We start from the raw sequence: 21,825 nt of genomic DNA, 5'->3' as shown, positions 1-21,825 counted from the left end.
TGAACGACTGACTGACCGTGCCTGCAATAGTGCAGAATACAGTAAACCCGACATCCCAAGCCTGGTCGATACGTGGTGAAGTACCCACCTCAGGTAGTTGCGTCACCGACGTGCCCCTCCAACGACGCGTTAATCAACTAGAACATTGAACCCCGCTTCCGTGTACAGCGTGAAGCTGCTTTTTAAACTATGACAGGGCTCGCTGTATTTTCTCGTCACCAGAAAACCATCCCGAGTGTAATTACATCAATCAAAACTCAATTTTGACCCTGGAATTTATGTGCTCCGAGCCGGCGCATACTACCTACCATTCGATTAATAAGATCCTGAGAAGAATTGCCCGTCTACATCCACGTGCCAAGTCAGTCGAAGCACATACTACACTCAGCAGTCTATTTGCGGCATCCCTGTTCATGATATCGACCTTTGCGATTTCGCATACAATATTCGCCCAACATGTCTCGACACAGTGCCTTCAACAACTACGATTACGACAATGAGCTAGATGAGTACGATGGCTACGACAACACTGGAGAGGAAGAGCTCAGCCCAGAAGACCGTGAACAGATGGTCTTGGGCACATCTGCCGTTCGTGAAGCTCTCGCTGCCGAATCGTCCAAAGTCACAACGGCCCAGATTCAGGAGGCGCTATGGCATTACTATTACGACGTAGACAAGTCAGTCGCCTATTTGGTGAGCAAGTATATTTCACCCCCGGCCGACAGCAAAAAGGCGAAAAAGGCAACAAATAACCCTGAAGGTATGTCTAGATTTCCTAGCTCTCCTTTCTTGTCATACCCCAGCCGACCATCAAGTGTGCGCAGCGGAAGTGTGTCCAATGGAGGGATCCAGGGACTCGGCATGGTCCGGAGGTTACGGTGCCGTCCCTGAAGCAGCCAAAGCGTCGGCTTTCAGACCCCCGATGTCTTTTTGGTTTGACGATATGCCTTGGTTAAATATACCCGACCATCGACGGGCCGAATTCATTGCGCCGGAGCTCCCACGCGGTGGGCTTCTTGGTGGATCCGGTGCAGCCCCAAAGATGTCCAAGCTGCAGGCTTTGGCCGCCGCCCGAAAGAAAAAGGCAAGCGACAAGAAGTTTGAGGAAACAGAACCCTCTCCGGAGCAGCAGATGGGCAGTCTGTCTTTAAACTCTTCAGAGATCAAGTTGCCAGCCACTCCGAAGCTTGGCGCATTGGCCAAGCGGCGAAATGAGGCTGCCTCTGTCTCATCAGACTACCGCCCACCACAGTCGGTAGTAATGTCTCAGCCCGAGGTGCCTACCATGGACGGCGCAGCGGACGAGATGGGCACAAGGACGACTTCCAACGAGACTGAGCTCAATACCAACGTAGTCGCTGAACCATCCGCATTTGCTTGCACGCTACTGGGGCCCAGATCCATCTCGGTATCTTCTCACAAGCAACAACAGCAGTCGTTCGGGCTTCCTTACCTGGTCATGGATCCTTCCATTTCGGACATCTTCTCAAGACCCTCCCCTGACGATAGGGTCATGACGGCACAAGCGCAAGGTGCGCTCATGGGCGGCAAGAAATGAGGTCCCATCAGGTCGACTAACCAACGATTGTTCCACAGCCGGGAAACCCAAGGCCACGGCCAAAAAGGGCAAATCCGATAAAGTTGACTCGCTATCCAACTCGGTGCAGAGTTTGAAGGTTGAGGATGTCGCTCCTCTGCCCAAGAGCAAAAATTTGGATGTTCTCGGCGAGTACGAGAAGAGCATCAAGAAGAAGAATGCGAGTTTTGTCGTTGTGGGGCATGTTGATGCAGGCAAAAGCACCATGATGGGCAGGCTACTTCTGGATATGAACGTCGTCGACGACAGGACCATCAGCAAGTACAAAAAGGAAGCCGAGGCGATGGGAAAGGGATCTTTCGCACTCGCATGGGTTTTGGATTCAACAAGTGACGAGAGAGCCCACGGCGTCACCATTGATATCGCCAAAAGCCGTTTTGAGACCGAGAGCACGATATTCACGATTCTAGATGCACCAGGTCATCAGGACTTTGTCCCGAATATGATAGCAGGAGCCAGCCAAGCAGATTTTGCTATTCTGGTGATAGATGCTACCGTTGGGGCTTATGAGCGCGGTCTCAAGGGTCAAACAAAGGAACACGCTCAATTGATTAGGAGCATCGGCGTTTCCCGCATCATTGTGGCAGTCAACAAGCTCGATGCTACGAACTGGTCACAGGATCGCTTCAACGAGATCTCTGATGGAATGTCAGGATTCATGTCTGCTCTTGGCTTCCAGATGAAGAACATCAGCTTCATCCCCCTATCCGGGCTAAACGGTGACAACATGGTCAAGCGATCAACAGCAGAAGCCGCATCCTGGTACACCGGTCCGACGCTGCTCGAGGAGCTAGAAAACTCAGAGCCAATGACCCGCGCGCTGAAGGAACCGTTAAGGATAACAGTCTCGGATATATACAACATCGGCCAAAGCACACTGACGGTTGGCGGGAGGCTGGACGCTGGATCAGTCCAGATGGGCGATGCCCTGCTTGTGCAACCGAGCGGAGAGAAAGCATACATCAAGACCATAGAAGTCGACTCAAACGACGTTGACTGGGCAGTTGCTGGTCAGAACGTGCTGCTACAGCTATCTCACATTGATCCCGAGCGTGTCAGAGCTGGAGATGTGATTTGCGACCCGACGAACCCCATCCAGTGCATCGATAGCTTTACGGCAAAGGTTCTCGCCTTTGACCACCTCTGGCCCATGCCATTGCAAGTACACCGAGGCCGATTGGACGCTGTTGGTACTTTGCAGTCTATGCTAGCCGTACTGGACAATGCGACAGGGACAGTTGTCAAGAAGAAGCCGAAAATCGTCAAGCCAGGCATGACTGCGCGTGTGGTTATCAAGATGAGTGGGACCAAAGTCCCATTGGAAGCTGGCCAGCGTATCATCTTGCGATGTGACGGTAGAACTCTGGCAGCTGGAATTATCGAATAGGAGCAATTTGAGATAGCGATACCTACCTAGCTTGCTAGTCATGTACCAAAGAGACAGCGTTGGAATTGAACAACTGACATCTGTGACAGGAGAGATTTGGCGTGATCAAGACTGACTAATCGCATGACATGGATTATCAAGGAACCCCACCTCCGCAAAAAGCCTCCCTACCCCAGCAAGCCCAGCACAGCACGGCTCAAGGCTATAAAAAGACTGGACACGGTGGCAGAGTTGCAAGGCGGCAATGGCGGCCGTTGGCGCGTGCATTATTTCATCGCCACAACCCCCCCCCCCCCGAGCAGAGCCCCATCCTTTATCCCAACCCTTGAGGATGGAGAGGCGAGGAGGAGCCTGCAGAAGACGGTAGAATTTTGTAGATGCACCACGAAATTAAGGTGACCATATTCAGGCACTGTGACGTTTCGGATGATCCGAGCGACCACAAATGAGTCACTGAGATGTTCCTTTTATATCTTAAAGATCAAGGCAGAATCAGGTATAATGGTACAGAAAAAGCAATCGAATTGTCGAGAATTTCTTAGAAAAGAATGGGTTTTGCGGCGAGGGGACTTGGCCGTGGCCCTTGGACCCCTGTACTAGCCACCGCACAAGAAAAATCGCTAGTGAATTGACCAGGCTGTCAGGTACCGAGCGCTTCGATCTATCCAAGCTCCTCCGATGAATACTACACTAGAGAGCTATGGTGGGGTTATTTTCTTTGGCGGCAAGGAAGCCGGCAAGGCAGCTATTATCGTAGGTAGGTATGTAGGCAAGGTAGATAAATGAGAGCACTCGAGCTGTTGATACTTTGAACAAAAGATACAGAGGAGGTTCAATTACGAAAATAAAGTCAAAAGTATCTTTCTGCATGCCGTAATTGACAAATCGATATCTTTTCCCTGGTTTGACTAGGTTCAAGGCAGCGAAGAACCTACATAAAATGTTCGCTTGCAAATCTTGTTAGTTGCTGCAGGTGAGCAACCACCATTCTGCAGCTCACTGCCGCCAGACCCCTGTCACGTGTGGCGGAGACTAGCAACCAACATTTGGATGAAATCTGTCCTTTCTTGTGGTGGAGCTGCCACCTAAGCGTCTGCGGTTGCGACTGTGATATAATAATTCCTTCCCGCAAAGGCTCACAACCTTTTTTTGATTTTGAATTCTTTTCTCTATTATTCTCCATTGACGCCTTGCCTACCCAGTCTCTGGCAGCGTAGGATTGCACGAAAGGCGTATAACGCTGTTTATTTCACTCTAGTCTTTTTTTTTGTCCTACCCGACGCACATCATACAAATCCTCCGTTCCCAATTCGGATACAGAGCAAAGGCTTCCACGATGAAGTCAGGCTCAAGGAGCTCCATGGCCATTGGCCTGGGCATGGTTTTCTGGCTATGCCTTCTATTCTCGCCCCTCGCGTTTGTCAAGACCGCCAACGCGCAGGATGCGGACAGTTATGGCACCGTCATTGGTATCGTAAGTAGAGTCGCAAACGGACTCGCATTTGGTTCATATCTGGTGCGGCGTGCGCTAGCAGACTCGAAGCATGTACTGACAAAACTGTCTCTTAGGATCTGGGCACCACATACTCTTGTGTCGGTGTTATGCAGAAGGGCAAGGTTGAGATTCTCGTCAACGACCAAGGAAACCGTATCACCCCCTCATACGTCGCCTTCACCGACGACGAGAGGCTAGTAGGAGACGCCGCCAAGAACCAGGCCGCCTCGAACCCGTTCAGGACCATCTTTGACGTCAAGTAAGTTTATGGCATTATATCAAACGTTCTCTTGTCTTTTACGAGGTCAACAAACTGACTCTTCTCTTTCCATCAGGCGTCTTATCGGTCGCAAGTTTACGGACAAGGATGTCCAGCAAGATATCAAGCACTTCCCCTACAAGGTTGTGAACAAGGGAGGAAAGCCCGTTGTTTCGGTCGATGTCAAGGGTGAGACCAAGCAGTTCACCCCCGAGGAGGTCTCGGCCATGATCTTGGGCAAGATGAAGGAGGTTGCCGAGGCCTACTTGGGCAAGAAGGTTACCCACGCCGTCGTCACCGTTCCCGCGTACTTCAACGACAACCAGAGGCAGGCGACAAAGGACGCCGGTGTTATTGCCGGTCTCAACGTTCTTCGTATTGTTAACGAGCCCACGGCTGCCGCTTTGGCGTACGGCCTGGACAAGACCGGCGAGGAGAACCAGATCATCGTGTACGACCTGGGTGGTGGCACCTTCGACGTTTCCCTCCTTTCGATCGACAACGGTGTTTTCGAGGTCCTGGCCACCGCCGGTGACACCCACCTTGGTGGTGAGGATTTCGACCAGCGCATCATCAACCACTTCGTCAAGATGCACAACAAGAAGCACAACGTCGACGTCACCAAGGACGCCAAGGCGATGGGCAAGCTCAAGCGTGAGGCCGAGAAGGCCAAGCGTACTCTCTCGTCGCAAAAGTCGACTCGTATCGAGATCGAGTCGTTCTTTGACGGCAAGGACTTCTCCGAGACCATGACCCAGGCCAAGTTCGAGGAGCTGAACATCGACCTGTTCAAGAAGACCCTCAAGCCCGTCGAGCAGGTGCTCAAGGACGCCAAGCTAAAGAAGGAGGACATCAACGACATTGTGCTCGTTGGTGGTTCCACCCGTATCCCCAAGGTTCAGGCTCTTATTAAGGAGTACTTCAACGGCAAGAACCCCTCCAAGGGTATCAACCCCGATGAAGCTGTCGCTTTCGGTGCCGCTGTCCAGGCCGGTGTTTTGTCCGGTGAGGAGGGTACTGGCGACGTCGTCCTCATGGACGTCAACCCTCTTACCCTGGGTATTGAGACCACCGGCGGTGTCATGACCAAGCTGATCCCCCGTAACACCCCTATCCCCACTCGCAAGAGCCAGATCTTCTCGACTGCGGCCGACAACCAGCCCGTTGTCTTGATCCAGGTCTTTGAGGGAGAGCGTACCATGACCAAGGACAACAACCTCCTGGGCAAGTTCGAGCTCACTGGTATCCCGCCCGCACCCCGTGGCCAGCCGCAAATTGAGGTCTCTTTCGAGCTCGATGCCAACGGAATCCTCAAGGTGTCGGCCCACGACAAGGGTACTGGCAACACCGAGCAAATCACCATCACCAACGACAAGGGCCGTCTCACCCCCGAGGAGATCGACCGCATGGTTACGGAGGCCGAGAAGTTCGCCGAGGAGGACAAGGCCACCCGTGAGCGCATTGAGGCTCGCAACGGTCTCGAGAACTATGCCTTCAGCCTCAAGAACCAAGTCAAGGACGAGGAGGGTCTTGGTGGCAAGATTGACGAGTCCGACAAGGAAGCTGTAAGTTTGACTTTGACACGTTTGAAACAGAATCGTGATGTAAAGATGGTTGCTAACAAATTCATTAGCTTCTCGACGCTATCAAGGAGGCTACTGAGTGGCTCGAGGAGAACGGTGCTACCGCCGAGGCTGCCGATTTTGAGGAGCAGAAGGAGAAGCTCTCTGGTGTTGCTTACCCCATCACCAGCAAGCTGTACAGCGGCGGCGCCGGTGGTGACTCTGATGAGCCTCGTTCCCACGATGAGCTATGATGTGGGACCACTAAGCTTAGAAATGATTGGCGTTGGGTCTGTGCACTCGCGTTTCGTGGGTATTTAGTTTCGCTTGTCATAAAAGAATAAAGAGCATTTTTGACCTGTTTAAACTACTGTTTGGCCTTTGTGTTTGTGGTGTCTACCTATGTTTGAAGATACTGTTGCATGTGAGGAGGTGCTGCCTTACATCGACTCTTCGCATGTTATGATCGGGTCCCAAGGTTCAACCTGAAGACCACTAGAATTTGACAATTTCTTAGACCGATCGTGAGCTCCATTAGGACAAGCTCATTGTTCTACGTACTCACTTGACATGTCATTGTACCTCTCAGCGACCCAGGAGTCTGTTTAGAAATTGTCAGATAGCTCGGAGCAGATGTTACAAGCTATGCAGCCAAAGGCGACCTAGAAGCAGGCACCATAATTACGGTCTGCCTATCTTGGGGCCACATACAGTACCTGACACGGACGGGTCACTATCAAGAGAATATCTGAGCCTATGACAACTCGTTACTCTGTAACAGCACCACTAATACGAGCCAGTAACCCAACTTACTATATACAGTATACACCGTTGCTGAGTCATGAGGCCGTGGCATAAGCCCCTGGGTGAAGACGGGCGGGACCCTGATATCCCCCGGGCCATGGCTTGGCACCCAGCGGTGAGCTGGCCCCCCTGTTGTTTTCTCATCCATCGATGCTAGGGCAGCCCCGTTCAAGCCCTAGGCAAAGTCTCATCTGACCTTTATAATCTCCACGCGCGCCTCGGGGTTCAACGATGAATGTTGGGATGTTCATCACATAGGGGATATGGTTTAGTGGTATAATGCTTCCTTAGCAGCGTTAAGTTGCCTTGATTGGAAGAGGTCCCGAGTTCGATTCTTGGTGTCTCCAATGGATTAACATCCCGGCAGGGAGTTCATAACATTTTTGGTGTTTTGGGGATTTTTGATCTGGTGGGCAATCTTCTACCCCTACGCTGCCCAGTCCTTCTTCACTGATGGTGATTGACTATGGTGGGAGATACCATTTGCAGTCAGCCTGTTAAAACCTATTTTTTATTGTCTTATGTTATCATGAAGAGCTGGCTGTGTGGTACGTATTTGGGCTCCCGATTTGTATTGTATTATATATAATAGCTGGCACGCAACATTGGCTGTCCGAGCTTTTCTCAACTTCTTCTACTGCTGTCAAGATCAATGTTTCTCTCCCGCCACCTCAGACCCTGTTGGCTAGAGCATTCAGAGTAAGACACAGGAATTGCAACGGATACAATTGGAAGATGCTTAGTCCCAAGAGTCCGGCGACGCCACTAGTTCCTCTTTGTAAATGCAAGACTTGGTTAGCGTGTTTCTTCTTCCTGTACTGCGCTTACTGTCTGGGCTCCGTCTCTATATTTCAGATACTCATGTTCACGAACTAGAGAGAAAAACGGGATAGCAACCACGTTATATAATTACATACCCATGTAATATAGCGAGCACACATATGTACAAGAGTATTTCATTGTCGCATCTTTGATATAATTGACGCGGCCCCAGATTTCTCGTGAATGAGTAGTAAGTAGTATAGATGCAATATCACGCAATATGTAGTTCCTATAATGCTCAAAATCCACAACCATATATATCCGCCCGAGTCGTGACCCAAGCAACCACCGTTTGTATACCAAGTACATTGACCTAGCACTTGAAAACAGGAGGGCCACTATTAATTTGTCAGCATATTCTTTTATTCCAAAGTTCCAATCCAAACAAGAAGATGGCTTTCACTTACGGGTTCTGGTAGGACGTGGGGATGGGCCAGTTGATGTTGACCATCAGTCCGGGGTCGTTGGGCGAGTAGGCACCGGGGAAGGCGACCTTGTTGGTCGGGTTGGTGTTGCCGCCGCCGGTGACGGTGATCTGAGCGCAGGCAATGTAGAACTGAGCCTGGCCTGGTCCAGAGTGCAGACCAATGTGTTCGACACGGAGGAGGTAGTCTCCGCTGAGGATGCACGACGGCAGCGTGACCTCAGCCTTGTTCAGGTCTTGATGCGCGATGGAACTCTGGTTAGCATATGCTTAGGACCACGGCGCGCTGTAGGTAGGTATTTCTCTGACTACTACTCACTCATGCTAGGCCACGTAAGCTGCGAGCCAAAGTTTGGCTGCTCGTGGTAGATCTTGAACCACTCCTGGCCGGAACCGTCCCAGCTTGCAGCCGTCTGACCGGCAGGCACCTTGGCGAGGTAGAAGGCGAGCGGTCCCGGGTGGTAGATGCTAGGGGCAACGTTGAAGCCGACCTTTGAGCCGGCTGCGACGGTTGCGGTGGCGCTCCCGCCCTGGTTCATGTTGAGCTGATTGCATCGGATCTGGGGCGAAGTGACGCTGCCGACGAAGCCATTGTCTTGCCAGCTCACGGTCTTGCGGACCTGGGACCACTGGGTGGAGCCAGCGGTTTGGCCGTTGACCAGCAGGGTCGGGAAGACGTCTGGAGTTTTTGGAGAAGCGCTGCCTGTAAGCGTGTGTTTCTACCGCTGCCGACTCACCGGGAGAGTTTTCACTTACAGTGGGCGTTCACTGCCGCCGAAGCAGCAAGTATAATGGCTGTGACCTTCATGATGTGAATGTGGAATTCCAGAATCTGCCCTGTTGACAAAGATGATGTTCGGCACAGATGAGAGAGGCGACACACAAAAAATACTCGACAGGAGGCTCCAAAGGTTAAGCAGTCTCGAGACCTGGTTTTATATCAGAACGGATACCGTGCCAAGAGTGTGACCCCCTCAACTCCCAAAGATTCGAGAAGAAAGGCTCCCGTCCACAGATCGTCGACTGTATATCGAGCAGGCTGCAAGGACGTCAGTTGCATCCTGGTCAGCGGCCGAACAGAGACCGGTCCGGGCCAGTGAGAGGCTAGCTCGATATGAAAACCACTTTATTCGAGCGGGCTGGGCTTCCGGGGAATTAGAGACCCAAGACTGGGCAACGTCCCCTGTTTGGCCCTTGGTTGCCCTTCCGAGACAAGTTCGGTAGGCGGTGGAAGTTGTCGACCTAACAGAAGTAGAAGTGCGGAGGCTAATGAGCCGTTCAACCTGCCCGCCTTGGCACGCCATGTTGCAGCGCCAAGGCAGGGGTGGCAGCTTCGGAGCGTGATGACTGACATTTGTCGATTTGGGGGCAACTCAATATAATATCAAGCAAATCCACGCAAGCCAATGCCTGGAGCGATGTTCAGAGTTGAGAAAATAAGCAACTCTGTAAGAAGGTTGACGTCAGCTCGACTGCTCAACCGTGCCTCCATTGTTGAACATGCCGGCACTTGAAGATTACCCGTCTATATCTAGGTAGGCAGGCAAGATTTGTAGCAGGTGTGCAATCTGCGGCCCCGGAAAGTTGTAGTTCAGTTCGATGTGTGGGTAGCCCAACATGCTCTGAGCGCGACTTTCCAACCTGAACATGGGCTTCAATTTACAGGAGGATACATACTGGTTCTGTAGCACCTGCAGTGCCTACAGTGAGGAATGTGGGACTTTTTTTTGGCAAGTGTTACAGTGGAGTACAGTACTGTACTAAACTTCGTACTTGTCCAGTACTTATGATAGGCTTACCTAAGCAGCCGATACCAGCCCCAGTAAGCCACCTGTCATCTACCTAGCCACCACCGCCACCAAGCTAACTGGACATACTTCGCCGGACCAAACATCCCTCTCTTTCTTGCTTGCTTGCATGGACTGCATTGCATTGCATTCAAATCACAAGCGACATGATTTTGCCATCCATTCAGGCTTCTGAAACTGTAGCCACGCCCTCAAAAGCCGATTAAGCTGAAGTCGAAGCTGACATAAACCCTTCGCCGTTATCGCCGTTTTGCGACATTGAGTATAGGAATACTCTTTACCACAGAACTTGACCCGATCTGTATACTTAGTCCCTATGCATTTGTTGGACGATATGTTATCTTGCAAGGTCTTTTTGCTCTCTACTTGATCCCTCAGCAAAACCTCTACCATCGTCCACTAAACCCGCCCCGTCCGATAATTCCCTTCTCCTCCATTTCTACTTTATGTTCGTCACAGATGGTAGCACCAGATGCGCACAGAGTACAGCATCGTACGTCCTGGTTAGACGGTCCAACTGTCCATACGGATGTTGTTCACGAATGACAGTCAAGTCCCAGCGGACGATGAGAATGTATCCGCTTCCCCGCGACACTTGCTCAAGCTCACCGTCCGGGGAAAACAAGCGCCTGGGTAGGGGGCGTGTGGACAGGGCGTTTTAATCCAGAGATAAATTCACGATAATTCAAGAAATCATTTTATCATTTATTTTTATTTTATTTTTTTCTCCATGCATTGCACATTTTTCTTCGTTATTCTTTGATTGATCTATCTCGACTTGATTTAACCTCCCGCCCCAATCTACCACCCAAATCCTCCTTTCAGCCAGCCCTAGGCATCACAAGGATTGATGCGGCCTGACCGTCCCGTTTATCCCACTGAAGCCGTCCTTAGCTGCGCGGCCTGGGGTAGTATGTGCCACACCCCATCTAGACCTGGACCTCTCCTCCAACGAGGTTGCTTCCGCATCTCTCACCGCTCGAAACCTGCATAACCATGCTGGTCATATGCCAGATTGTGGTGGATCAGGGGAGTGGGTAGCAATTGACAACTCATCAACAACCTAAATAAAAACAGGTGAAATATACCGATATCGAAAGCTCCGTACCAACCGCCCAAGCCACCTACCTCGATTTTCTGTCGTGGAGGGTCAAAGACGTAACGCGATACTGGCAAGAATCAGGCTTTTGATCTCGGATGCCACATCGGGAGTTGCGCAATTTCGATGACACTGGGTATACGGAATGGCTTGCTTCGATTTTGTATCCAGTCATTAGGCCAGATCAAGTCACCAGGCACCGATTGGGCGGTTACCTCTGTCATTGCAGCTCTCGCGGACCTACGGAGTGCCACTTTGATTTCACGGTACTACGTACAAGACTTTGTTCCTCCTACGCCTTGTCGCCATCCATGCTTTATGCAAACACAATGCAACATGCACACCGTCTTGATAAACACGAGTTGAGTCACACACGCCCCAGGAAATTGCAGCGGCAACCAATCGGTCGGAGATGCATGTTCACCTGGGCTGGTTTTGACCAACCGGACTGACCGTTTCTCTTCTGCTGGCCCCCTCGAGAGACGACCAAGCGATGATACTGGGTTTTTTCGACGTGCTGTACACGTTCCTGGCGAGCCACGAGGGTGTGTTTTAGATGCTGTGATTTGAGGAACGTCAGATCGGGCGCCTCTTGACACGAAAAGATAGCCAGCGTCAGCAAGGGTATCGTATCGCCCAGCCCAGTCTGATTGGACAATATTTGTATAGAATACGTCCTCTCTGCTGAGCAGTAGACTCTGCGCCACAGTCATGATATTTACATTTTGTACAGGGTTTTTGCGCCAGTGAGATTCAATATGCGCCTTGCTGCCACACCGAGTGGTGCGGCGCTACTCGTCTGGAATGCATTCCCTGTAGATTGGAAACCCAATTATTCTCCAATGACAGGCTTATCATCTCAGAGCTCTTGGCAACGGGCGCTCTTTGGTGGTCAAGTGAGCATTCTGATATCACTTTGTAGTCAATCGTTCAAATATCTCGGGATAGCCTCCATTTCACAAATTTATCGTGTTTGGGTTGTCGATGACGTTCTTCTGGGTCACGCTCAAAGAGCAGGCGGCTGCCACTGCCTCCATGGCTGCTGCACTCACAAACTCCCGACACATTGTCGCATCTCGATGCTCCAATTTTAGGCAAAATAGGATAGATCGAGGACTGCCACCCCTGGCCGACAGGTCGGGCCAGGGATCCGCCGGCAGTTTGGGCACCACGATAGTGTTTCTGGTATTTTCTTGACACCCCTCAATATAACGGAGCTATCATCAACGCATGGCAGACATATGCGATCAGGGGCCAAGCGGCTGTAGATAGTCACAGCAGCATTACCGAATATCCATGTTCCCGTCATTGTATTAGCCTGCCGGCATACGTTGTCACCTACCGAGATGAATTTCTAATATCGAGTATCGCCCAGTTCAGGTTATGCGATTCTGTTTATAGAAAGAAATTTGGATTGGATACACCTCAATATGGATGGAAAGAAGACTGCACAAACCGGTCGAATGCACCCAAGCATGATGCAAATGTTCTAAGCGGCCCTGGGTTGGGTATGCATGCAGCTATCTTGCTCCCCAGAGTTGGGAGCTTAGTATTACTGGTAAGGCCACTTTCAGAAGCTGTGTTAATAATTACTTACTCAACAGGGTACGGGTTGTTTAGTGTGTGTCAGCTTTCAAACAGTTGATATTAGCTTCTCCAGCCTTTCTTAGTCGTTCAAAGGTGTACTTACAATTTACCCCTTTACACTGATATTAAGCACATACCTACCCTGCATTGTGTTCCGTCAGTCTAACTAAGGAGTAGCAAACATGTGGGGTGAGGCAGCGAAATTGATTACATCAGCGAGCACTCGGGGGCAATCCAAGTCACTCACTCAGTATGACGATGGATGATTCAGGCCCCTAATTAGCTCGCTTTGAACTACAGTACGTCTGTCTGGCACTAATAACAACTTGGCAGGAAATACAATCGATAACCGCGCATCGGAAAGCACCGACTTCGGCTACTATAGGAGCGTGAGGGCAATTGAAATAATTTTCTACGTGCGTGAACCAAGCATGGTTCATTCCCATTCATGATATAACCTCGGACTCGACGCGGCTGGAATTTCCCAAGAGCCTTGCTGAACCGCAACATATCCCGTATGCAATTGATCACGTTATAAAGCAAAGGCACCTCTTAATTTCACTTGGAGGGCATGATTTCTTGTTCTCGTTCAACTTGACGGGGTCTGAATATACCGTTCTTGATCGGTCAATCATTCAAGCCACCCATCGCAAAAGCCTTGACCCGAAATCATGTCGACAACAGACAGGGGAGCCTCGGGAACCGATTCCCAGCAGGCAGTGGCAGAAGTGTCCTCCTCACGCGTGGTGCCCAAGCCTGTGCCCCAGAGCCAAGCCAGAGATACCAGGGCTTACCAACTCCAGCAGCTGAGGAAGCGCTATTCTCCTAAAGAATTGTCACCGAATGGCGAGGGCGGCGTCGCCTATCTGCAGTTCAGGATGAAGCCTTCAGATCCAGATTTCCCTTATGAGCTCGATCACCTCGAGGTCGAGCTCAGGATCCCATCAACATATCCCAAAGAACCGCCATCGCTGAGCGTCGAAAACCGAGACATACCTCGCGGGTTTCGCATAAACATTGAGCGCGGTTGGGACAAGCTTGTGGCAGAACGCAAGGGCGCCAGCACGCTGCTTTCGCTTATGAATGCACTGGATAGGAACCTCGAGACCTTCTTGTCTGAGCAAAAGGCCGAGACGGTCAAGATGACCATCTTCAAGGATACGAGGCACCTCGATGCGATGGCTGCCGAGGCCGCCAGCCAACCGGAGACTGTGGTGCAACCGCCTCCACAGAGACGACCCCTGTACCGGCCCGAGACCTTTACCAGAGAGCAGGTCACGGAGGCAAAGGCTATAAGGGCGCAGGAGACGAGGCAGCTCGAGGCGCGGATGGGCCGGCTTCCACTGTATCAAAAGTCGAGCGACGGAATCGTGTACACCCTTCCGCTCGATCCCAAAAGGCGGTCCGAACTCCCCGTCGGACTGAGACCTGTCAAGTCGGTGCAGCTCATCATACCACTCCTCTACCCACTGCAGCAGATCCGGGTCCTGCTCAACGACGTCGCGTCGGACGAGGCCGAGCCCGTGGAGGAGATATTTGCCGAAAAGGCGGCAGCACAGCGGACCATGAACCTGATGAGCCAAGTCAACTACCTGACGCAGAATATTCATGTGCTGGCAAGGCAGGTCCAGGCAAACAGAGAGGCTGCTCTGGCCGCGGAGCGCATGCAGGCCAAGGTTGAGCGCAAGGCTGAAGATGTGGACGGCCATGGGAAGGCCGCCGCTCACGTTTCATCTCTGGATGATGTCAAGGGCCACGTCAAGGTCATCCCGCGACCACCAGAGTGGTCGTATGGAAACGCAGGCGAGTCGGAATCCGATTCGGAGGACTCGTACGATTCGGACGAGGATGGACAAGGCGGTGCAAGCCTGGGGCCCCTAGATGCCCAAGAACCCACGTCAAGTTCCACAAGGATGACCGAAAAGGGCACGGCAATCACTTTCCCGTCCATCGAGCTGTATGGCGTCGAGATACTTGAGATCAACACTCTGAGTGTCAGCGTCAAGTGCTTGCGCTGCAAGACAAACAACGACCTGGGTGGCCTCAAACACAACGTAGACAAGGTCAGCAGCTGCAAGAAATGCGCCACCGAGTTCGTCGCCACCTTTCGTCCAGAGCTTGTCCACCAAAACTCCACCAGGGCCGGCTTCATCAACCTCTCGGGCTGCACAGTCACCGACCTCCTGCCCAGCACCTTTGTGCCCACGTGCAGTAAATGCTCGACGGCCGCAGCCCAGGGGTTCGTGTCTGTCCGCGGAGACGCCACGACCAACGTCTGCCGCGAGTGTCACGGTCGCTTCACCTTCAAGATCCCCGAGGTCAAGCTGCAGAGCTACAGCTCAGGTGCCTCGGGCTCCCTCCCGCCGACCAGCGGGCCCCGGCGCAGGCAGGAGAAGCTGGGCCTGCACGCTGGCGACCCCCTGCCGGCCAGGGGCGCGTGCGAACACTACAAGAAGAGCTACCGCTGGTTCCGGTTCAGCTGTTGCGACAGGGTGTCGGCCTGCGACAAGTGCCACGACGCCGAGGCCGACGGGCACGTGCATGAGTGGGCGAACCGCATGATCTGCGGTTGGTGCTCGCGCGAGCAAAACTATAGAGTCGACAGCTGTGGCTTTTGCGGGCGGAGCGTAGTCGGTAGGAGGGGGACTGGTTATTGGGAGGGTGGAAAGGGGACGAGGGATCAGGTGCTGATGCGTAGGAATGATAAGCGGAAACACCGGCGTATTGGTGGTGGTGAGGGCAAAAAGAAGGAGTAAGAGTAGAAGAATATAGGGAGTTTTGTTGTTGAGCTGTCTATAATAATACTCTTTCCAACATTGACAAAGAAACAAATATCACCAGCCCGACAGAAACAGGATGACAAAAGATCAAACTGGGTTGTTTATATGCAACAAATATCAACCAATCTTTTTTTTTCTTCTAATATTTGTGCCGTAGAGTGAAAGATACATGCCCATTTCCAAACATACTGCTATTCGAAAAGATGTACGTACCAACAACCAACACCTTGGTCGATTTCAGACAGGCTCAGACGGGCCCAGCCAGGCTCTTTCTTTCTCGCTCATGATCGTTTCCTATCAACGGACAAAAATCAAAAAAGATATGCGCCGTCAGGAATTGAGCCCGACGTGGGGGTCGAACCCACAGCCTTGAGATGTTTCGGAACCGGGAGATCCTTAAGAGTCTCACGCTCTACCGATTGAGCTAGCCGGGCGCAGAAGATGTGCCGGAGGGCCTCGGATACGGGGAATCGAACCCCGGGCACGACGGAGACTCGCAGTTGAGAGCGTCGTATGTTAGCCACTACACCATATCCGATTTGATTACTCGATGTTGAATGAGTGACTTGGTGGTGGATATATGAGTGGGTGGATTAGGCTGGCTGGCTGACTGTTGGATGTTTTTTTTTTTTTTTTTTTTTTTTTGATAATGGAGGCTCCCAGATATTTAGGGCAAGTGGGGTCAATTATGGAGATACTACAGAGTCCGTACAGCAATAACTTCCCCCGTATTTGGCCGTGTCAAGCAAGTTGACTACGAGTAGAGCTCGACACGAGAATAACACGAGATAAGGATTAAATGACGCGAGCCCAGTGTTGCCAACATTGGCAAAGGCGGAGGTCATGTCAAGGTACCATCTACAGTACAGGCGGTACGCGTCCTCTTTGCTACGTTGGTTGGATTCATACCACAAGTGTTTTGTCACATGGATTTTTTTTTTTTTTTTTTTTTTTTGCCTCAATAACCACACACTCTCCTGTTTCGGAAAAAAGGCCCTGGGCTTGGCCAAACGGGTATTGATCGTTTAACGTCTACTATGGTACCAATAGTACGGCAAAACGACTGTGGAGATGTGGGAACAAAAAGTCGCAGGGCGACGCGAAACGGGACAAAAGAAGAATAAGAACGCGTTGCCAAGACTTTTCTTAAAAGACTCTCGGCTTGCTCGGTAATACGGCAATCCTTGGGCTGCTGTCATTCTACAGTACTTGGTCAAGAGGCTTCTAGAAGGCTAGAAGCTCCCAAGAATGCCAAACCCCTGTGTCCACCTTTAGGGGGAAGAATCTTCAACCACCCTTTTTTGCACAATCTATCTTGTTTTTGTAACGGTCCCGGCGAATCCCGAATGGGGTACCGGTGAGTGCTTTGGGTACGTGTTGATTGTTTGGTTGAGCAGGGCATCGAAGATCACTTAGTTTTTGGTTACTATGGCTTTCCAGGTTGGTTTGTATACTTAAACTAATTACCTTGTGATTAAAATTGGTTTTTTTTTTCTTCTTTTTTTTTCTGTCTGTTCCTCCATCCCTTCTCCCGTTTCCCCAGACCACATGTCATCTCGCTCTCCGTCTCTATCCGGGCCTTTTTTTACCCGCCTTTCCCGTACGTGCCCTGGACCAACTCTCCAGCGAAAAATGTGACCTGCGCAACCCGAGTCAGTACAACGCCGAGAACGGCCGCGCAGGCTCCAGGGCGTGTCTTGTAAACTGGCAAGGGGCCCTTCAGGATTTTCCAACCGTGGGTAGGTAACGAGAAGAGACCCACGAGTCGATCAGCCGCAGAGTGGCTGCAATTACGTCAGGCTGGATCATTCAAAAGGTGTTCTACCGGTTTTTCTTCGTTTTTGGGTTTCTTTATTTTTATTTTTATTTTCGCTTTATTTTAATTCTTTCCGGGAGGATGGAAGAAGAAAAAAATATCGGTCGAATGCACATGCTGCTGGGGAATCCTAGTGATAACAAATATCTTGAACGATGAACGAATGAAGTAACTCTTGCTTGGATGGAGCACTGTATACAAATAACTCTACCAGTCACCAGTAGCAGTATGTGGTATAACAATTTCCCACCGTTTCTATTGGTACATCCCGCCTGGAATCGGCCCTGCTCCGGCTCTTCACCTCGGCTCCGGAGACAAGGGCGCTTGTCCAATGTGGACACTGGAAACACCTTGTTTTGTAACTGGATCGTTTTTCACTGTACTATAAGCAGGCATGGGTGAATCAGGACTTTCGTTCATGACAATTTCTCCCAGGGAGTTCGGCATGTTGCCCGTGTGCATGCAGACAACGAGAAAAAAAAAGAAAAAAAAAACTAGGTAGCTGGTTTGTACAGTTCGGTTGTGTAATGCTATTCTTCCCACCCCCTCGGCCCCTTTCGTCCGATTGTCGGATAAGGGCACGAATCATCAACCCGTCGCCCTGCCAGGGACCCCACTGGGCTGGTTGATTGCTGTAGCATGTAGGAATCGAATCACACCTCCAACGCCGAGCCTGGTGAACTCTTCTTCTCTCTGTCTTTGTTACATACGTAATCGAGGGAGGTGTGTTGATAGATAGAATTTGTATTAGCCTCCAAGGGTGTGTGAACCTACAATGCGCGTAGCGAGTCCCCAAAACGGTTCCCCACCGTCGTGGAGATTGGGTTGGTAGATACCGTAGGGGGTGTTGGATGGAGGAAAATTGGATGGATAAAAAATGCTGATAGAAAAAAAAAAAAATAGAAAAGAATTAAACAAAGCATTTTATCTATATTTTATAGTTGGATTTATTTCTTGACTTTTCTCCAGCCACAGCATGGAAAGCTTTGCAACATGCCATCAGAAAAACTCCACCTTTGGCATAGGGTTACCAACAGGCAAAAGAGAACTTCTCCAGTCGAAGACCAGGTTTTGTCTTTGCGGCTCTTGTTGGCAAGGCCAAGCGCCAATCCGAAGCAGCGTGGGCCGTAGTACCACGTGGGCATGGGCATTGAGGGTCTCTGCTGTCAGGCACGCATAAGGATAACTAACATCCAATGTTTGTTGTTTTTGAACTTTGTCTCTTCCTTCCCCACGGTGCTGCCCAAGTCTGTCTACTCTTTTCTCTTTTTTTTTCTTTTTTTTCTTCTTTCCCTCTTTTTTTCCTTTTTTTTTCTTTTTTTTTTCCCATAGGAAACCTACAGTAACGTGCAAGCGTGGTATTTTGAAATACAATTCATCTATTCAATTCACGCACATCAAGCCCGAGACATGTCGATCGGAATGCATTGATAAAAAGCTACGTCGATACTTTCCTCAATGGTGTATTGCAGCCCGGGTAAGGTTCTTCGACGTTATCTCTCTCTCTCTCTGTGTTTCTCCTCCCCCGGGCTTCATTCCCGCCATGACACACTTACTCTATACGTAAACCTGCTGTAACCCCAAACCCCATTCTTTGGCAAGCGAAAGGGCTCACGACTCAGAAGCCCTGCCCCAGAGGCTGCTAGATGTAAAAGGAACCCATTTTTGAGTTTTCGTTTGCCCCTCGTCCCCTGACTTCATATTGGGACCCGTGACCTGGAATTATTCCTTGGGATGTAACCTCAGTGGTTAAATGGAGACCGGGGAAAATACACCCAAAAGGATTCGCACAGGCGTGGGTGTTTTTTTTTTGTTTTATTGACTGTTACTGCCGCCCACAGGTTATAATTGATAACAACTAACAGTACCAGTCGCTTCAGTCGCCCCCCTGCTCCGGGATGCCATTCCGCCTCCCGCCCTGGCGGGTTATGCGGCAGGCACATGTTCTTTGCGACCAGCCAAGGTTTCCATCGAAGGGGGAGAAAACGCCCACTTGTGATTGCCGCGGAATGTCTTCTTCAGGTCATTAGTGCAGGGCACCAAAGTTCATCATACGAGCAAGCGAGAGCCAGGAGATGATCGCAGTCAGCGCATGTCGTGTATCATGGAGGTTGGCATTCGGCAGGCGATAAAGCGCGTGCACTTTTTTCTTCTCTATCTCTTGGTGCTTCAAGCGAATCCCCGAGCAGTCCATGCATGCCTTGGTTGGGCAGGTCGGAAACACCGCACCAGGAGACTTGTACGCCTGTACCGATTAGTTCTTGACGGCTACAACCTCCTGCAGAAAGTGTGTTGCCATCAATGCTTTCGAGCTCTGACCATTCCGACCTCGAGAGTTTGCGATAAGAGGATGGAATAGTATGGTATGCTTTGGGGATCAGGATCACGCTTTTGATCACAGGCCCTCTTACCGTTAATTGCTATGGGGCCCTGGTCGGCGACCCCCTTCCCACCGGCCACCTTTGGGCACCAAGGAGAATGAGTGCGTGCGCAGTCGCACGGGGTCACGCGGAAGTGCCGTTCCGGGGGATCCTGCAGCGGGGCGGACGGCCATGCCCGTTCCACTCCATCGGTTCACTTTACCACTGTCCACGGGCCATTTTCTCTTTGGCAGTCCTGCCCTGTCTGCCTCTGTCTCTCTCTCTCTCTCTTTTTTTTTTTTTTTTTTTTTTCTTTCGCATTTACCTAGTTTTCGAGATAAGAGGGTATCCGCTTCACCTGCGGATGGACGTCAAGCACTGGCCACGCGCTGGATGGGGCCGCCCCGTCGCTTGGGAGGGAAAAAAAAGCCAGATAACGGGGGCCCACTGGGGATACTGGGGAAATGACAGCTGTGTCCAACGTCACAGGGGGGGCATGCCGCTGTTCGCGCCAGCCAAGCAAAAGTTGGGCGTGAGGATCCCAACGCCCTGGTTCTGACGGCTTGGAAATGGTTCCTGTCCGAAGCTGGACGTTTCCTGCATTGCGCGTCTAAAGAGGGTTCCGGGCTGTCGGGATCATGGCAATACCGGGCTGTTATCAAGTCCAGGCAAGAATGCCGAGACTTTACAGCTTCTATCGATTATCGAACCTAGTTGATGCCAAGGCACCGCGATGTGCTCGTACTCCAAAGGATCCATCGCGTGCCGGGAATGTGGGAATACGTTGCTCCAAAGAAAATGGCGCTTGTTACGCGGATCTCGATATCCCTCGAAAGAGAGGCCCTCTGATGGCTGTGGCGTGAGCAATCGAGGTGGCCGCTGGGCTAGGTAGGTACCTGAGCTGGCTGGTCAGCGGGCCGCGTCGCTGATCTGACGCCTACAACATCATTCATGTCAGGCCGTCGAGTGAACAAGATAAGCTTGTTGTTTTGTGATTGATCGATGAAATGAAGCGTGTTTGCTTCCATCTTGAGGGATCGAGAATTTTCAAAGAAGATTAATAGCGCAAAATGTCAAGCGACATTGACCAACAAGCCCAACACTAGAACTAGACCTAGTCTATGTCAATATCATGGTTCGTGATGACATAATTTGTCTTGCCCAAACACCCTCCCCCTGAGCCTACTGTTTATGGTCGGTGTGTGCGTGCAATTGTCCTGATCAAGGTTGACATCCATCTTGGCGGACAACTACTGTATTACTGGTACAATAAATCGCGTTCCATAATGATATGAGCCCTGTCAACCTCGTTCTCCTGTACGCCGTTACGGGAATGGGCGTGTGTGGGTTTTCTCGACTACGTAGTAAGTACTACCTTACCTATTCCCAAAAGCCATCAGACCGAAGAGAAACAAACAGTCCGAACCTTGTTCTCCTTAATTACGAAATAATCACCACGTATTGTCCCCGCGACACGAGATGAAAGTCATTCTTTTGCTGTTTTGTTGTGCGGGGAGTGGGGGGCCACCTCCCAGATTGGGCCTTTTATTAGACGAGGGCATCAAAGTCGGTCGAACCCCCCACACGCGATCCCTCCTGTTTGGGAATCTCCCAAAAAAAGACATGGGGTCGGCCTTCTCCGGCCCTGCTTTCCCATCCCCGGAACCACGTGCGTTATGCCTCGGAGCAATTCCTAACACTAACAGAAGCCCTCCTCCCAAGGGATCTCACCGAGGACGTCTTGGGAAGCTTGGGAATAAGGGGGTGTGTAGGTTTCTGCGAATCCTAACCACACCGGCCAACATGGCCTGGCCCTTTCCTAGGGTAGTATGCCCGAGTCCAAAGGCTTGGGCTCACGATTGCGTTGAGGGTTTAATTGTTTCAATTGATTTATTTTATTATTTTATTTCGTTTTTTTTTTTACTCTGAGCCCCTCCCTTATCAATAAAACATTTTGATGCGACACCTGGTCACGCCCCGCGCATTGTTGACGTCGAAACTCGGTGAACGAGGTCAAGAAAAAAA

General features: G+C 51.0%; 6 protein-coding genes and 3 non-coding genes across 9 annotated transcripts; 4 read left to right on the top strand and 5 right to left on the bottom strand.

Annotated features, from left to right (window-relative positions):
- The first annotated feature begins 118 nt into the window (after positions 1 to 118).
- On the top strand, positions 119 to 3,194 carry MGG_02504 (elongation factor Tu GTP binding domain-containing protein). Its single transcript, XM_003709261.1, has 2 exons — positions 119 to 760; positions 1,597 to 3,194. The coding sequence occupies exons 1-2, from the start codon at positions 457 to 459 to the stop codon at positions 2,982 to 2,984; spliced, it is 1,692 nt and encodes a 563-aa protein (XP_003709309.1). The 5' UTR covers positions 119 to 456; the 3' UTR covers positions 2,985 to 3,194.
- An 881-nt stretch (positions 3,195 to 4,075) lies between these two features.
- Positions 4,076 to 6,728, top strand: MGG_02503 (glucose-regulated protein). The gene is made up of 4 exons (XM_003709260.1): positions 4,076 to 4,458; positions 4,554 to 4,738; positions 4,815 to 6,303; positions 6,372 to 6,728. Exons 1-4 carry the CDS (start codon positions 4,321 to 4,323, stop codon positions 6,552 to 6,554), a joined length of 1,995 nt encoding a protein of 664 aa, XP_003709308.1. The 5' UTR covers positions 4,076 to 4,320; the 3' UTR covers positions 6,555 to 6,728.
- Positions 6,729 to 6,885: 157 nt separating this feature from the next.
- MGG_16140 (uncharacterized protein) lies at positions 6,886 to 7,252 on the bottom strand (the record flags this gene model as incomplete). The annotated part of the gene is made up of 3 exons (XM_003709259.1): positions 6,886 to 6,901; positions 7,012 to 7,054; positions 7,114 to 7,252. 3 exons carry the CDS (start codon positions 7,250 to 7,252, stop codon positions 6,886 to 6,888), a joined length of 198 nt encoding a protein of 65 aa, XP_003709307.1.
- A 109-nt stretch (positions 7,253 to 7,361) lies between these two features.
- MGG_20063 lies at positions 7,362 to 7,451 on the top strand. Its single transcript has one exon. It is a non-coding gene; the product is annotated as a tRNA-Ala (tRNA).
- A 540-nt stretch (positions 7,452 to 7,991) lies between these two features.
- MGG_02502 (uncharacterized protein) lies at positions 7,992 to 10,071 on the bottom strand. Its single transcript, XM_003709258.1, has 4 exons — positions 9,107 to 10,071; positions 8,670 to 9,029; positions 8,334 to 8,586; positions 7,992 to 8,264 (listed from the first exon to the last, which is right to left on the bottom strand). Exons 1-4 carry the CDS (start codon positions 9,156 to 9,158, stop codon positions 8,240 to 8,242), a joined length of 690 nt encoding a protein of 229 aa, XP_003709306.1. The 5' UTR covers positions 9,159 to 10,071; the 3' UTR covers positions 7,992 to 8,239.
- A 2,276-nt stretch (positions 10,072 to 12,347) lies between these two features.
- On the bottom strand, positions 12,348 to 12,652 carry MGG_16139 (uncharacterized protein; the record flags this gene model as incomplete). Its single annotated transcript, XM_003709257.1, has 2 exons — positions 12,348 to 12,519; positions 12,600 to 12,652. Coding segments are annotated over 2 exons (225 nt in total), but the record flags the coding sequence as incomplete, so codon positions are not given.
- A 187-nt stretch (positions 12,653 to 12,839) lies between these two features.
- On the top strand, positions 12,840 to 15,800 carry MGG_02501 (uncharacterized protein). Its single transcript, XM_003709256.1, has one exon. It carries the CDS (start codon positions 13,516 to 13,518, stop codon positions 15,598 to 15,600), a length of 2,085 nt encoding a protein of 694 aa, XP_003709304.1. The 5' UTR covers positions 12,840 to 13,515; the 3' UTR covers positions 15,601 to 15,800.
- Positions 15,801 to 15,964: 164 nt separating this feature from the next.
- Positions 15,965 to 16,058, bottom strand: MGG_20062. Its single transcript has one exon. It is a non-coding gene; the product is annotated as a tRNA-Lys (tRNA).
- Positions 16,059 to 16,079: 21 nt separating this feature from the next.
- On the bottom strand, positions 16,080 to 16,162 carry MGG_20061. The gene has a single exon. It is a non-coding gene; the product is annotated as a tRNA-Glu (tRNA).
- Positions 16,163 to 21,825: the final 5,663 nt, after the last annotated feature.

Source organism: Pyricularia oryzae, chromosome 1 (genome assembly GCF_000002495.2).
Source record: "Pyricularia oryzae 70-15 chromosome 1, whole genome shotgun sequence".
In the NCBI taxonomy this organism is placed as follows: Eukaryota; Fungi; Ascomycota; class Sordariomycetes; order Magnaporthales; family Pyriculariaceae; genus Pyricularia; species Pyricularia oryzae.
The sequence above is the reverse complement of the archived record's forward strand: the minus strand, read 5'-3'. Positions and strand labels throughout refer to the sequence as shown.